The 15735-nt window shown below is 38.4% G+C and overlaps 1 protein-coding gene across 1 annotated transcript in view; it reads right to left on the bottom strand.

Annotated features, from left to right (window-relative positions):
• Window positions 1-4537: 4537 nt before the first annotated feature.
• The window catches only part of ABCB5 (ATP binding cassette subfamily B member 5), a 113692-nt gene continuing 102494 nt past the window's right edge, over window positions 4538-15735 (bottom strand). Inside the window, 5 exon segments of the mRNA XM_024131521.1 lie at window positions 4538-4719; window positions 4722-4734; window positions 6381-6527; window positions 11944-12151; window positions 13960-14156. Coding sequence (XP_023987289.1) covers window positions 4538-4719; window positions 4722-4734; window positions 6381-6527; window positions 11944-12151; window positions 13960-14156 — 747 coding nt within the window.

Here is a 15735-nt window from a genome sequence, read left to right as displayed (position 1 = left end):
TGCATAAAGCATTTTAGTGGAAAGAGAAAAAGGTTAAGAAAGTAGAGCTTAGTATAAACTTCTATTTAACAAATCTAGTCTCAGGATAAAAGCGAATACCAGCAACAGCAGAATCCAGTAGCAAAAGTGAAGGGAGAAAGACAAATGCATTCCAAATCTTCGCCTAGCAATGAGGATGGGTAGCATGTTGCAATGGAAATAGCACAGGGCTTGGAGGCAAGATTTGTGAGTTTTTGCTCTCTCATCAACATATAACGATGATGTTCAATTGGATGTTTTCAGGGTTCTTTGTGAGCTTTTATTCAGTGGAAATCTAAGAAAAATTGTCTTTTCTTTTCAATGGAATAAAAGTTTGAATGCTTTGTAGTAGGCTGGGCCTCCCAAAGATGTCCACATGTCAAAAGGGTCTTTGCAGATGTGATTAAGAATCTTGAGATGGGAAAATTATCCTGGATTCCCTACGTGGGCCCAATGTAATCGCATGGGTCCTTATAAGAGTAAGAGAGGAAGGACAAAAGCAGAGAGAGATGGAGGTATGATGAAGGAATCAGATATCCTCAGGATGCACGCTGAGGAACATGGGAAAAGAACAAGGAATAGATTTTTCTCTAGAGCCCTCAGAGACTGATTTTAGACGTTTGTCCTCTAGAACTATAGGATAATAAATGTGTGTTGTTTTAATCCACTAAGTTTGTGGTAATTTGTTACAGCATCAATAGAAAAGTAATACAGGCTTTATCAGTGTGGTTTTGCTAAAAGGTGGCAAGCTGTGTTACTTGAGGTACTATGTAGACATTTGATGATCCATGCATTTTTAAAATAATTATGGCTTTTAAATGAGCTTTTTAATTTCTGTTTTATTACTTCCAATTTTCCCAGTTTCTTCCCTTCACGAGTTCTTATGAGTGAACGTTCCAGTCAATCTATGATTCCACTTCAGTAGCCCTCTGGGAATAAGAGCTCAAATTTGAACAATGAATACACAGGTGGACACTAACAGGAAATATTTTCATATAACAGGTCTTATGCAAAGCACGCTATACATATGATGAAACTGACACATTGAGTAGGCTAAAAACCAGGTTATTAGCTATGACCTAAGTTGACTTAACATAAAAACACACCACAGCTTGTTTTAAGGAATGATAAGATATAAGGTAGGTTGGTTGGGTTAGTTATAAAAGAGGTGTGACATAGTGGTTTATTTCTTTTTGTTAATATCTGTGCCTTATCCTTGCTACATTGGTTCAGTTCCACTGGTACCCTCATTGGTGTTTCAATTATTTTAAGACTCAGTGAACAGCCCTCCTTCCCAGGAAGGAAGGGTGGTGCAAAGGACAAGATGTGACGATGGCTGAGAGCTACTATAACATACTAACATTTAAAGGATGACTCTGATGGATCCTGACCTCCCTGGTCTGCTGCCTTCACTATATTTAGGACTTTCCAGGCCAGGTATTTAGAGGTTCTCCTGTACCCACCCCACTACCCACCTTCCCCTGCCCACACCCCGCCCCCCCTCCACCGGTGCTTCCTTTTTGTCACCTGTAACATATCCAAGCCCAAAGGTCAAGTAGAAGCAGAGGGCAAGAGTGCTTGGACAAGTTTGGATTGAGGTCAGCCTAAATGAGTATTAGGCTATGAATCCTGACGGCAGAAGTCAGTGTTTTCCTGAGACCAGGAAGTCCTCAAGACTAATGAATGCCTAGTAATATAGATAGAAGTCTTGTGGGAAATTAGGCCCACAAGGATCTAAAAGGGATTTGGCAAGGTACACTCAAGTGCCAAATTATTTCAAAATTAAATAAATTAAACCAACTCAATATTGCACTATGATAAAAGACTATAATTAATTAAATTAAAATTAAAGTTAGTTAAAGTAAAATTAAAATTGCATGTGAGTGGAAAGAAAACATTTTTATGGACTTAGGCTAGCCTAGAATAAAAGCTAACCATCCAATGGGTCACCAGTGATGGATAATACCCGTGGCAAAGGGATGGCAATATGCAACTGTTGAAGCAAAAACAATTTGCAGCCCACCAGCTCATCTTTTCAGTAAAATATAAGCCTCATTTCTGTATCAATAAAGCATACCTGCTATGAGAGACGTCCTTCTGAGCTGAGTCACCTAGAATTTATTTAATATCTACAATATCTAAGGCACTATAAGAAGATAATGCTGAATCAGCTAAATGTGCTGATTTGGTGCCCTGAATAATGCAGCATTCATTACTTACAGCCCTTATGTAAATATCAAGTTGGGAACTATAAACCTAAACATATTATTATCTAATAATTAACTTATACGAGCTTTAAGGAGTGATTTAAAATTTAAAACGTAGACTTAAATCTGCTAAAGTACCTTTTCATTTCATTTTCTTTTAAGATAAAAATCTCAGTTCCTAACTTAGCTTCTTTTCCAGTTATAGAATACCCCGATTTAAGAAAAAGTATACGGATTAAAAAGTCAGACTTACAAAACTGATAAGGTATGTGTAAATGGTAGTTCATTTTGAAAAAATTTCTACAGGTATTCCTAAAATCCTGACCTCACTGAAGTAATTCCACAGCTGGCTGGAATAATTTTGGGGATGGGGTGCCTTGGTTCTATTAAAACTAGTGTCTTAAATAAAATGATATATTTTAAAACCATTTTAAGAACAGTACAGCAATTTTAAACTTTTAAACTGTGGCAGTCCCTAAAAGCAGCTGGTCTCTACTTATTTTCTGCCTTCATCAGCTGATAACCCCACAGATCCTTGTATACTATCTGGGACCCTAATTCTCAGCATGGTTGCTTGTTCCCGTGAAGGCAGTGACTTTAAGAGAATGCTGCTTGTGGAGCATCCTTGAAAATCTTTTGAAATAAAAATGCAAATAAACAATTAGACAGGGCTATTAATTAGAAAGGAAAGTGTTTCTCTGACATCTGTAGGTATGACGGTAGGATTGCTATGGAGGCTCAAGGGGAAAGTAGGCACTGCAGGTATTTGCTAATCTAGGAGGCATTACAGACTTGGAGCCGGGGCTGCTCCTGCTCTGAGGAATTAAGCATATCCATATCATATTGCCCCGTCCCTCCTTCCCACCCTACTCTGGAAAGAGAACACACCAAGGGCTCTACATCCACACATAGCAAAAGGGCCACAGGCTTTCAGTGCCAATGCTTTTTTTTTTTTTTTTTTTTTTTGCGGTACGCGGGCCTCTCACTGCTGTGGCCTCTCCCGTTGCGGAGCGCAGGCTCCGGACGCGCAGGCTCAGCGGCCATGGCTCACGGGCCCAGCCGCTCCGCGGCATGTGGGATCTTCCCGGACCGGGGCACGAACCCGTATCCCCTACATCGGCAGGCAGACTCTCAACCACTGCGCCACAAGGGAAGCCCAGTGCCAATGCTTTTAAACAATAATCTGGTTCTCAATCCCCCAAGCCTATTTTTATTTTGCATTTTCTAAAAAGTGGCATAAGACACAAATGGTTTTAATTTTTTTCACAAGATTTCAGATTACTGGCAGAGGGTACTTTAGAGAGGCTGGTTGTAAGTATTACTGTTAATGGAAGAAAATACAATTAAGAATGGAGATAAATCATTAGATGAAATTACATATTTAAGTAACTGAAAACATGATTCAGTTTACCAATATTGTTATTTACACAGAATTTTAAAATCATACATATATTACATAAAATAAAGTACATATAAAGTTTAAACAAATTACTTGATTGAATAATAATAGAGAAAGGCATTTAAAAAATTTTCACCTGTAATAAAAGTAGCTCTTATTTTAAGTAAATAAGTGTTCATATACAGGTAAGCTTGTGACTTATTCTGCCAAACCGAAAGCTTGGAATAATGGAATCTTCAGAATGGATCATGTAAGGCATTTCACTTACTGAAGTGGAAGATAACTACCTAATTCTGCCAGAAATTTTACACTGTAATTCTCCCTATCCCCCTGACAAACGAATATAATGGAATTTTGGGAAACAGTGGATATTCACTGAAACAAGCATTGAGAGATATTATGAGAGAACGTCCTGTGGTCTGGAGTGAAGGACTACCTCAAAGTACTCTAATTTGCTACAAAATTTGGGAAGTTCCAAATTAAAATCATTCTCCCTGCAATGCCACAGGCCCAACTACATCTTACTCTCTCTTTGCTAAAATCTTTTAATTTAGTTAACTGGGTAATTTTTCCCTCTGGGAATATATTCTCGATTTTATAGTGGAAGTTGAAAGGAAAATATTCATTTTGCAGCAAATTGCTTTATAAGCAAATGTGCTTTTTATAAAGTGAGCGATACAGGAATTATCTCACTTAAATGAATTTAGTAATTTTTGTTTCCTTTTAAAAACCTGAAGGGAAGATGGTGTGTAAACAGAACATGTCTGTACTTGAATAGCATGATTCTATTGATACATGCAATAAAGGAGATCAAAGCATGCCAAATAATTACTAAGTAATTCCTAATTCCTACTAATTACTGATTATTCTTTGCATTACGCAAAGATCAAAATACGTGTTAACTCCAACAGCATCACTGCACTGACTGTGCATTTACTAATTTAAAATATATGTCTCGATTTCTCAGGAGCTCTTGATGAGTTCCTTGTTCCTTTATTTTTCCATTGTGCAGAACCACTATCAAATCTGCGTTCTGTATTGTGGAGAGTCTGTGAGCCACCACTAGGCACATCCTCCCCTTACTGGCCTTATCAGGGCATGCTGAACCACCTGGAAGAGAGAAGGACCTGTGATTGCTACCATGGGTTAAATGCTAATAAACTTGCGCAAGTCAAATTAATTAAGGTAATCTAATAACATTCATTGTGTATTTGCTTATCTCCAAGGAAACTACCCTACTTTGTGAAATACCCTACTCAATAGAAATCTAGAAAAAGTAATTATAGACACATTAAGTAAGACTTTTAATTTGAAGAGCTTTCGTGACAATGAATAAAAATTAGGTGGTTGTTTGTAAGTAAGTGGTTCCAAAGTCAAAGCCGGAAAGTAGTATTTCCATACCCAAGTGGAATTGTCTAATTTACTTACTTCATTTCTTCTCACAATTTTATTTTTTTATTTGTTTGTGTTGGGTTTTTTTTCTTTTTTAAAAATATTTAGTTGTAAAACTGTCCTGGCTAAAACAGCATCTCAGCTACAAGGAGGTTATAATGCTATATAAGAGAAATGAGGGAATTCCCTGGAGGTCCAGTGGTTAGGACTCTGCGCTTCCACTGCAGTGGGCATGGGTTCAGTCCCTGATTGGGGAACTAAGATCCTGCATGCCATGAAGCATGGCCAAAAAAAAACCAACAAAAAAGAAATGAAAGTGGAGAGTGAAAACCAATATTTGCTGAGTATATAAAATATTCCAATGATGGATATTTCATTTAAATCCTTTCAGTAACTCTGTGAGGATTATTTTCATTTCCATGATGAGTAAACCAAGATTTGAAAAGTCCAGGTCCCTTGACCTAGGTCACACTGCTAGTAACTGATGAATCCAGGATTACAGCCCATATATGTCTGGTTCCAAAAGTCCCATTTTTTTCTTTCATAACACACTGTCTCCTTGGAAATCAAGAATGATAATCATGTACAAATAGCAATTGTGTGGTGATTAATCACATGGGATCTTAGGTCAGACACCGTCTATTAAAATTTAGGGAAGTTTCTTAACTTTTCTAAGCCTTAGTGTGCTGATCTATAAAATGAGCATAAAATAAGCTAATTCATCAAGTTGTTGTGAGGATTGAGATAGTAGTACATAATAAGCACTTGATAAATATGAAAGATTATAATTCATTCAATCAACATTCATTTAACAAATAAGAACATGTTATATGCAAGACCTATTAGGGGACAAGGACATAGTAAAATTAAACATCTGAAGGACCTTGCAGTGTAGGTTTATTGTTACATGTCTGTTTCCCCCCTTGTTTCCTTCTCAAACAGAGCTAATGACTATAGAAGGTAGAGTAACTAGCAGGCTCCAACATTGCAGTGTAGATCACTCTTTTATATATGTAGATTGCCTTATTATTTTGTTTGGTATCATTAAAATAATAATAAAACAGGAAAGTAATTTTCATTGGGCTTTTTCCTTGAGTGGAGAAACATTTCAAGAACTTTTGATAATGAGACCAATTCAAATAAGAAAACCTTTCTAAAACATGAGATGCCCTGTGTCCCAACTCTCTCCCACCTCCCCACCAGCCTCTAACCTTTTTATAAAGGCCCAAACCTTAATTACAACTGGTGACCCTATGACTACAATTCTCTCCAGGCCTTTCTTCCCAAAATGACCTTGATTTCTTCCACAATACTCCACTCTCATATTTCATATTACATTCTGAGATGAAAGAAGAGGATGTTACCTTTTCACTCTCATTATCAAGGGCTGAAGTGGCCTCATCCAACAATAAAATTTTTGCTTTTCGGAGAAGAGCCCTTGCAATAGCTAGTCTTTGTTTCTGGCCGCCAGAAAGCTGTGTGCCTTTCAGTCCAACTTGTGTGTTGTATTTCTATTACAGGAACATGCAATTAAGAAAGCAAGGCTTGGTTATTTAAATTAACATGGCAACTGTGGGTGAGAGCCATCTAAATATTTCAAATTTTGCTACTCTCTAAAATTTGTGTCCCAACAAGTACTAAAATCTATTCTTGGGCTTTGTTGCAAATAAATGCTAAACCAGCAGTAAACACTACCATCTCATTTACATATCTAATCTGATCACAAACAGTAGACCTTTGCCATTGTGCTTCTACAAAGGAATTGTTCAAATTAAAACATAAGAAAAAAAATTATTAGGGAAAAAAAGTTCCCAGTAAGCACAAATCTTTCCCCATTAAGTTAAATTGTCTTCTGTTTTCAGATCAAAATGATTTAAAGTATCATTTTAAGGAAATCAATGGGTTCCTTAACTTTGACTTTCACCAACCCTCTATGGGCACATCTCTCCAGATGCCATGATGCCCTTCTCAGAGGTGCAGGTATCATCCTAGCAGTAAGTTAGGCTGACATCTTGAGACAGTCCATTCACCTTTTCAGGCCATGATAGTGACATTTAGCACTTCACAATGTTTCTACACTCTCCTACACACTAATGACCCCTTTTTCAGTATTACCCTCCATGGAAGGGTAAAGGAAGTTTTTCACTTATCCTGAAGCCATCCTAAATCACAATGGATCAGCAAGCAGGCTCCCACTTGCTTTCTAGATTGTCCTGTTTGTTAACTCTGCTTCCCTCCAAGGTTTCACACTGCTTTCTAGTAGCCTTTGCCAGTTGTCTGAGAAATACATGCCATTGGTACCCAGCCAAGGATGTGTGGATAGATGAGCTCCACTGGGAAAGTGAGTCCAAGTGTACAGCCTTCTAAAGGTGGATCCTGTAGCAGCATTATAGAGAAGATGCAGCACATGACTGATGTGCTATTTATCTTAGTGCCCTAGAGAAGCCTGATTCAATTGCTTTCCCTCCATAACTGGCTGCCTTCAGGAGGTGCCTTTCCAGCAGAGTGGGTTTCGAGAGAGCCTATGATATAATTTTATAACAAATGTGTCTGCTTCATCTCAAAGTTCATTTTTCAACTTAAAATGCTCAGTTGCTTACTTTATATCAAACAATAGGTATCTGAATTACTAACGCCCAGTAAAAGCATCTTTTCTGAAGTGAATGCTCTATGAAGTAAACAGACGTTAGCTAGCTCCTCTGCGATTTTATCTGGGACTGCCAGCACGCTGGGCCTCTTCCTCCTAAAATGCATTTTATTAAAATTGGAATCATAGGGCTACAGATAATCAGGTAAAACTCTGTAGTTCATTTCCACACACTGCAAAGTTCCCATCTAATTAGAGAATTCAATCTTAAGCCAAAAATTGAGAGAGGATTGGGTGGGAATGATAATGGGCTTATAGCTCTTTCTGCCAGTCCAGCTTAAATTGTATGTGGATTCCTCTATTATAGCTGAAGAAGATACAATACTAGCTTAGAAGTCACTTTGCATCTCTTGGCCTTCTCTGGCTTGCAGGGAGATGTAAGTCTCAATAATGAATTGGTTGAAAATACAATTCAGATGTTTTTGCCCATCATTAAGCAGAGCAGATTATAAATGTGACTATACGCGTTGTCTCAATAGCAACCCCAAAACATTTTCAGACGCTTAAACTGAAGGTTTTTGTTTTTTTGTTTGTTTGTAATGAAGAACTATAGGATTTCATTCTTTCCTGTTTAAACTGAAAATCTAAAATTTCTGGCAAACACTGGGATAGTGAGTGCCCTGAAATCACCTGTTTTATGAGACACTCAAGAGGCAATGGCTGTTCAGTGTGAACCTGGGTCTAAATACCAGTTGGATCCTGGAGGGAACATCAGAAAGAGTCTAATCCTAAACCAACTGCATTCTGGAGATTCCCTGCAGGCCCTGGAAAGGAGTTTCAGGGTGGTTCCAGCGGGAGACATGATGTGGCTTGACTGAGAGCTGCCACCGTGTGAAATTGTGGCCACTAGGGGATATCTACACCTGTTGTGTTTCTCCGAGGATCCTCAAGACCAAGTCAGTGTTATGTCAACTCATCTTCCAGGCTGATATTTCCAAATGCCTGCAGGTTATCTCCATGGCACATACCATAGATGTGTTACCCATAGCACGCTCTGAGTTGACGCTCTGCTATTCACCCTCCTGCCTTGATCTGCCAGATAGGTCCATAATCCTTTATCTGAAACCCACAGGGCTATATTTGTTTAAGAATTCTATTGTTTTTTTTACTTTAGAAGAAAATATACTGTAAATTGAACATACTATATATTATTTATATTTAATATGTGATATATATTATTTAACACTCCCAGAAAGGGCTGGGTAGCAACCAGTAATCAAATATATGAATATTCTGTAGAAATATTTGACAAGTCATTCTAAGTAGGACTAATAAAGATTTCATAAAGCCTCACATCATTTTGGCCACCCAACAAATTGACATCAAACACATGGTCTTTGTGTGTGGAGGGGAGAGGAGGGCATGGAGTTTAAGAACTTTTGGAAATTGGAAGTGGGGGAAAGAAAATGTGGTCCTGAATTTCTCTCATCTAGACTGTTGTAATGTACCAGGACTTGCCCCTTTCATGCAGTCTATGCCATTGCCACAGAGATCACAGAGCCTCTTGAATGAGCAAACAAAAGGCTGAGCTTCAAATGCAATTATTTTCTTTAAAAATTTGATCATGTCATTTCTCTGCCTAAAAATGTCTAGCGGTTTCCTATTTCCAAACTTAGCCTGGTAAATCAGAACCTTCGCATTTAGTCCATGTGCATATATTGTTTGGCTTCTTCTCAATTCCCCAGTTGATGCTTTATGCTCAGAATTTTAAATTTATTTTCCCCCAGATACCTAAAACCCTTTCACATATATGTGTTTCTTCATGAGCTTATTCTGTCTCCTAAGAATGGTGTTGTCCCCTGTCTGCCTAGTGAACTACTCATTCTTCAAAACCCAGTTCAAAACATCATCCTCTGTGTGGTTTTCTCTGAGCTCCAGTGACACCACCGAGAACGTGAAGGCCAAGATCGAGGATAAAGAAGGCATCCTTCCTGATCAGCAGAGGCTCATCTTTGCAGGCAAACAGCTGGAAGATGGCCGCACTCTTTCTGATTACAGCATCCAGAAAGAGTCGACCCTGCACCTGGTCCTCCATCTGAGGGGTGGCTGTTAATTATTCAGTCTTGCATTCATAATGCCCAATGATGGCATCACTCTGCACTCTAGCCATTTGCCCCAATTTAAGATTAGAAGTTACCAGTTTTAGTAATAGCTGAACCTGTTCAAAATGTTAATAAAGGTTTTGTTGTATGGTTAAAAAAAAAAAAAAAAAAAAGGAGACTTTGTCATTCTTTCTTCTGTACTCTCACCATATGCTCTGTGTGTTTTTATTCCAGCAAGCTGCCCAGTATATTATGTACTTTCTTGCTCACTTTCTACAGACAACCTTAAACTAAGTCCTGACAATCCACTTTTATGATATCTTTTACATCCTTGTCCTTGTTTTACTTCACTTTATAATTATTAATTCAGGCCTTCATAACTTAACCCTGGAAATAGCTCCTAAGTGATCTCCCAAATTCCCTATCTTCTCTTCTCTCCAAATGGTCATTTTCATTGCTGCTAGACTAGTAGTTCCACTGTCCTATTCCAGAATGATATTTTGGCACCAGATTTCTCTATGGTTGTATATATTTTAGGGGTAACAGTGATATGAAGGTAAACTAAAGTTAAAAACACTGAGAAACAACCTATTCTTTCTTTTGGAAATAACATCATCTTGATTCTCAAAGTTTATTGTAAAAAGCACACTGCATCTCTGCAGTATGTAGTTTTGGGTAAATCTGAGAAATAGTACAATGAAAAGAATGAAAGATAATAAGCAATTTAAGGACAAAAGTCAAATGGTACAAATATAAAATGGATAGCATTTTACCATATATAAATTAAAGAAAAAAACCTATCAGGAGTATGTGGATAATAATCTGACCCTGAATCAATAACGCAGTGAATGCCTTAGTAAAAAAAGGGAAAGACATAGGGTCACGATATTGATAAAAATATGTTACTCCTTCTATTATAGGTAGTAATGAAGAACCATACTGGAGTTAGGGAAATTGTAGTAAAGGCCCATTTATAGTTAGAGGCATCAATTAGTGTGGACGGGAGATGGTGAGGGAAGATCTAGTAGTATAAAAGAGAGTATGGTGACCAGTATCCTCCCCCAAAGAACAGGGCACTAGATTAGTTGTTTGATATAATGCTTACTAAACTTTGGCACTTCCTTTTAAAGTGAGCTAGAAAATCACATTATAAAAATTGTTTCCAATAAAAAGTAGGTATCTATATTTTCACTTTATCTATGTGTATATGTAGGTTTAAACAGATATGACAAGAATTTGAAGCTGCAATTACAGTGTCTCTATGTGCTACTCTGGATTTGTATCAATGATTGCTATGCTAAAGGCTTCTCTACCGTTAGTCAAGATTTTTAACTTTTCTGAGATTTTGTGTCAGCCATCACAGCCAATACAGAGAGGTGACAAAAATGGCAGGCATTTACTTAACACTTTAGTGGGAAAAGGAGGCCCTAAACAAGTCAATAAGCACCAGGGTAATTTTAGACTGTGATGAGCGCCCTGAAGACTATGTGATAGGCTGTAAGGGCTGGTGGGGACTCTTTCAAATAAGGTGGCCAAGGAAGGCCTCTGCAAGAGTGACATCTGAAAGATCTTGAAAGTTAAGGAGCTGGCTATTCAAAGAGCCAGGAAGGGAGGCCGCAGCTGAAGAAATAGCAAATGTAAATGTCCTGAGGTAGGGAAGAACTTGGCCAATTGATGAGACACAAAGAAGCCAGTGTTGCTGGAGGAGAGGGAGCACATGATGAGCAAGGAGCTGGAGAGGCAAGCAGGGCCGGATCATAGAAGGCTTTGCCAGCCACATAAGGAGTTTTGACTTCATTCTTCATGCAAAGGCATGCCATTAGGAGGTTTTAAGCAGGGAGGGGTATGATTTACTTTATGTTTTTAAAAGATCCTTCCAGTTGCTGTGAGGAAGAATTATAAAGGGGCAAGACTGGGAGCAGGAAGATAGATTAAGAGGCTACTAAGGTTGTCCAGAGGGGGATGATGGTGGTGTAGACATGGCAGAGTATAAATGAATAGAAGGTGTAGAATCACAATGTGAAAATTAATTCAGCGAATATTAATACAGTTTGGTCTTAGAAAAAAGAGTCACACAAAAATCTCAAATTTTGGTTTTTATATCTAACTTTACATTAGATGCTAGCAATAACTAAATTGTATAATCCATGGAGCACATAAAAATAACCACTTAGGCCCAATAAAATACTTGGGCTTACTTGACAGCTTTGTAGTTCAAGATTTCAGACATTTTCTTACCTCAGGGAGACTCTCAATAAAAGAGTGGATATTCGCTGCATTTGCTACTTCTTTTATCTCATTCAATGGCACGACATGGCTGTTATCACCATAGGCAATGTTCTCAGCAATGCTACAGTTGAATAGCACAGGCTCTTGAGAAACGATTGCTATTTGGGAACGGAGCCACTGTACGTTCAATTCCTTTGTATCCACACCATCAAAGAGCCGCCAAAAGCAGAATGGAAAATGGTATGTGAAGATCCAACAACTGTATCATGTTACGGTTCACTGTATTCAAACATATACAAATCATAACAAGAAGGTTAGGAATTCAAGCTGTTTCATAGTATAACGTTACCCAAGGAAGGTTCATAAATCATATGTTGTATAGAAGCAGACAGCATGTAACTGACTAAAGTACCGACTCCTAAACTTACTTGACATTTCTAGGAATGGCTATATATTCTAGAGACCTGCTCAGAGTCTAGAATAACATCTGGTGCTCTGTACTGAAGTCAGATGAAAAAATACCAACCTCCACTGCAACAGGACCCCACTTTATTAAAGCCTGGTGAGAGAGTAGGTGCAGATTGATACAGTAGTCCACATGCAGAAATAAGTCATTTTGTACAAAGCCATGTTTATTCACATGGACGTATAACAAAATTCACGTGACATTTGATGAGCATACCTATTATGTGATGGGGACTCTTCTGACACTGGGGAAACAGTAATAAACAAGACAAAGCTCTTACCCTCCTGTAGCTTATATTCTGGTGGAGAGAGGCAGGCAATAAGCACACAAACAACTCAATAACATCAGAAAAAGAAAGTGTCATGAAGACAAGATAATGGGATAGAGGATGACTAAGGGTGTGGTGAGGATTTGGGAAGGGGGCGAGTGGATGCATTATATTCTATCTAAGGAAGTAGCATTTAGACTGAGACATGAATGACGAGAAGACATTGGCAAAGAAGCTAGAGTAAGAACATTCGAAGCAGGGGAATAGCAAGAACAAAAGTCCAGTGTGTTTAAAGGACATAAAGAAGCCAGTGAGACTGACACACAGTGCACAACGAGGTAGGAGGGATAGGAGAGGAGTTTGGAGAGAGAGGCAGGGGCCAGATCATGAACGACCTTGATTTGATGGTACGGACTCTGGTTTATTCTAACTGTGGTGGGAACTCACTGGAGAGTTTAAAGGAGGGAGTGTGCTGTGCTATGTGCAAATAGGTGAATGTCGCCTGATTTTCATACTCATTGTTAACTCATTGTTTTCTCTTGTAACAAGGCAGCCATTTTGGACTGTTCCATTTTGCAAAGAGTCTTTGAGACTCTGTGATGGGGAAAAGACTAAATTGCAGCAGAAGGATGACTGACATGACAGTTTTTGACTTTTATGGGCTTATGGGTTTTTGTGGGGGTAGGAGAAGGCAGAACAGGAGATTGTCTTTGTGTGTGTGTAATTTGGTGGTGGTTGTGGGGAGAGAATAATTGAAAATCTGAATACAAGTTAAAGTAAGAAAAGTGCCAGGTGAGAAAAACAGTCCTTGGAGTTCAAAGGAGGGAGAGGTTGCACTTTTTTGAGATCAGGATGCAGAACTTAACGGAGCTGATTCAAAGAAACTCTAATCATGCCTAAGGTTTTGAGAGTTGGGAGGTGGAGATAGCCAGAGTGAATAGCAGGAAGCCTGAACCAGGGAGGCAGAACAGAGTGACAAAAGAGCCCAGATGTTGATATTACACCCATCTTCCAACACCTGTATTCTTAGAGAATTCCATGGCTTATAAGATCAAAATTTCTGCTCTATAATGGCTGAAGAATCTTTGGAGCTTTGATCTTAGCCTCAAAGTCCTATCCATCATTTCTGTTATTGGTTTGCTTATCCTCTTAGTTAAGGCATAGAGTTTTTTTTTTTTAACTACTGCACTGTTTGCCCTCCCCAAATCAGCGAGGATGCTTAAGCCCAAGGGAATGTTTAAGAATAGCCCCACTAACCCCCAGATAAGTTGTATTTGAATTCAGTCTTACCACTTGTCCTTTCAATGGGTCATAAAATCTCTGCAGAGGTTGGACAGAAGTGCTTTTCCCATAGCCACTGCTCCCAACAAATGCTACAGTCTTCCCTTTCTCAATGCTGAGGGATAAACTGTGAAGGATTAGAACATCTGCGCGGCATGGATACAAGAAAGAGACTTCTCAGAACTCTATATTCCCTTCGCATATGTCCTGTGAAAGAAAGCTGGCAGTGTTTAGAGGATGACTTAGAAAGGCTGTAACAAGTTATAGCACATTGGCTGAGTGCTTTCTGAAAATTGTGCATATATTTCCACAACCATTTTAATTTTATTATTTTTAAAATAAAGTTATTTATTTATTTATTTTTGGCTGCATTTGGTCTTTGTTGCTGCTCACGGGCTTTCTCTAGTTGCGGCGAGGGGAGGCTGCTCTTCGTTGCGGTGTGCAGGCTTCTCATTGTGGTGGCTTCTCTTGTTGCGGGCCCTAGAGTGCGCGGGCTTCAGTAGTTGTGGCACATGGACTCAGTAGTTGTGGCACATGGACTCAGTAGTTGTGGCTCGTGAGGGTCTAGAGCACAGGCTCAGTAGTTGCTACGCACGGGCTTAGTTGCTTCGCGGCATCTGGGATCTTCCCGGACCAGGGCTTGAACCCGTGTCTCCTGCATTGGCAGGCAGATTCTTAACCACTGCACCACCAGGGAAGTCCAACCATTTTAATTTTAAATATCGTATTCCTCTCTATAGAGTTGCTGACTGCACATTTGTTTCTGTCACTTCTGTTGAGATTTTTATATCTGTAGTTCTTGTCTTCACTACGGGACTTCACAAAGTTCCTAAAATCACTAGTTTCCTTTGGCTTCAGTACCCAGTCACAGTGCGATCTGTAAATTAGCTGTTTGACCAGCTGCTGTAAATAAATACATTTAAAAAAAATTAGTTTGTGCTTTATAGACATTTATTGCTTAATTCAGCATAGATGGGGTCCTCATCAACTGTACATATAAATGTTATTTTTGTAGGTTGGACCATGTTTTACAGTTAATATACATTATATTTTGAATTCAGATTTATCATTGTTAATTGATCATTTTTTGGCAGTGACACTTGCCTAAAAGTTTATCTTTCTCTCTATGCTTCATTCTCTTTAGTGGTTGGTAATTTGTAAACCAATACTTATGTACACCAGGGATGCTTATAAAAGACTTTCCAGAATGATCACTAAATGATGATTAACTTTCCATTTATATATTTGGTTCATAAGATTTTAGGTTCTTTTGAACTTCATGTTTGCCCTCAATCAACTGCATTTTAAGTAGTCAGGTTTAATAGTCATGCTCAGCATATTCCAAGCCCAGTATATAGGTAGGAGGTGGGGGTAGGTGGAGGGGACGAGTACCAAAAAATGTTTGACAATGAAATTATTCTGTTGTCAAAGGAAAGAAATGTTAGCATGTGGTTGTCTAGAATTAGAAAAAAATACCTGGAAGGATATGTGCCAAAATATTAAGTTTAGTAGTAGCTTATTTTTGGCTTATTCAATGCTTTCTGTTTTGCCCACTACAACACATGAATATTATTTGTGAAAAAAAAAAGTTTTTAAAAAAACCTCAGGATACTGCAGAATAATGAGAGTGCAATTATTTGTGTGTATGCTCTGGTGCCTTTTGGAAAGGCATAGAGAGATGTTCTAGATTTCTAGACTTAATGCGTTTAAAAATTTATTCCTACTATTTTAAACATTTTGTTATGGAATATTTCAAACATCTATAAAAGTAGAGAGAATAATATGT

The sequence above is a fragment of the Physeter macrocephalus genome, chromosome 5, assembly GCF_002837175.3.
Source record: "Physeter macrocephalus isolate SW-GA chromosome 5, ASM283717v5, whole genome shotgun sequence".
NCBI classification, from domain to species: Eukaryota; Metazoa; Chordata; class Mammalia; order Artiodactyla; family Physeteridae; genus Physeter; species Physeter macrocephalus.
This window is presented reverse-complemented; position numbering and strand designations above follow the sequence as displayed.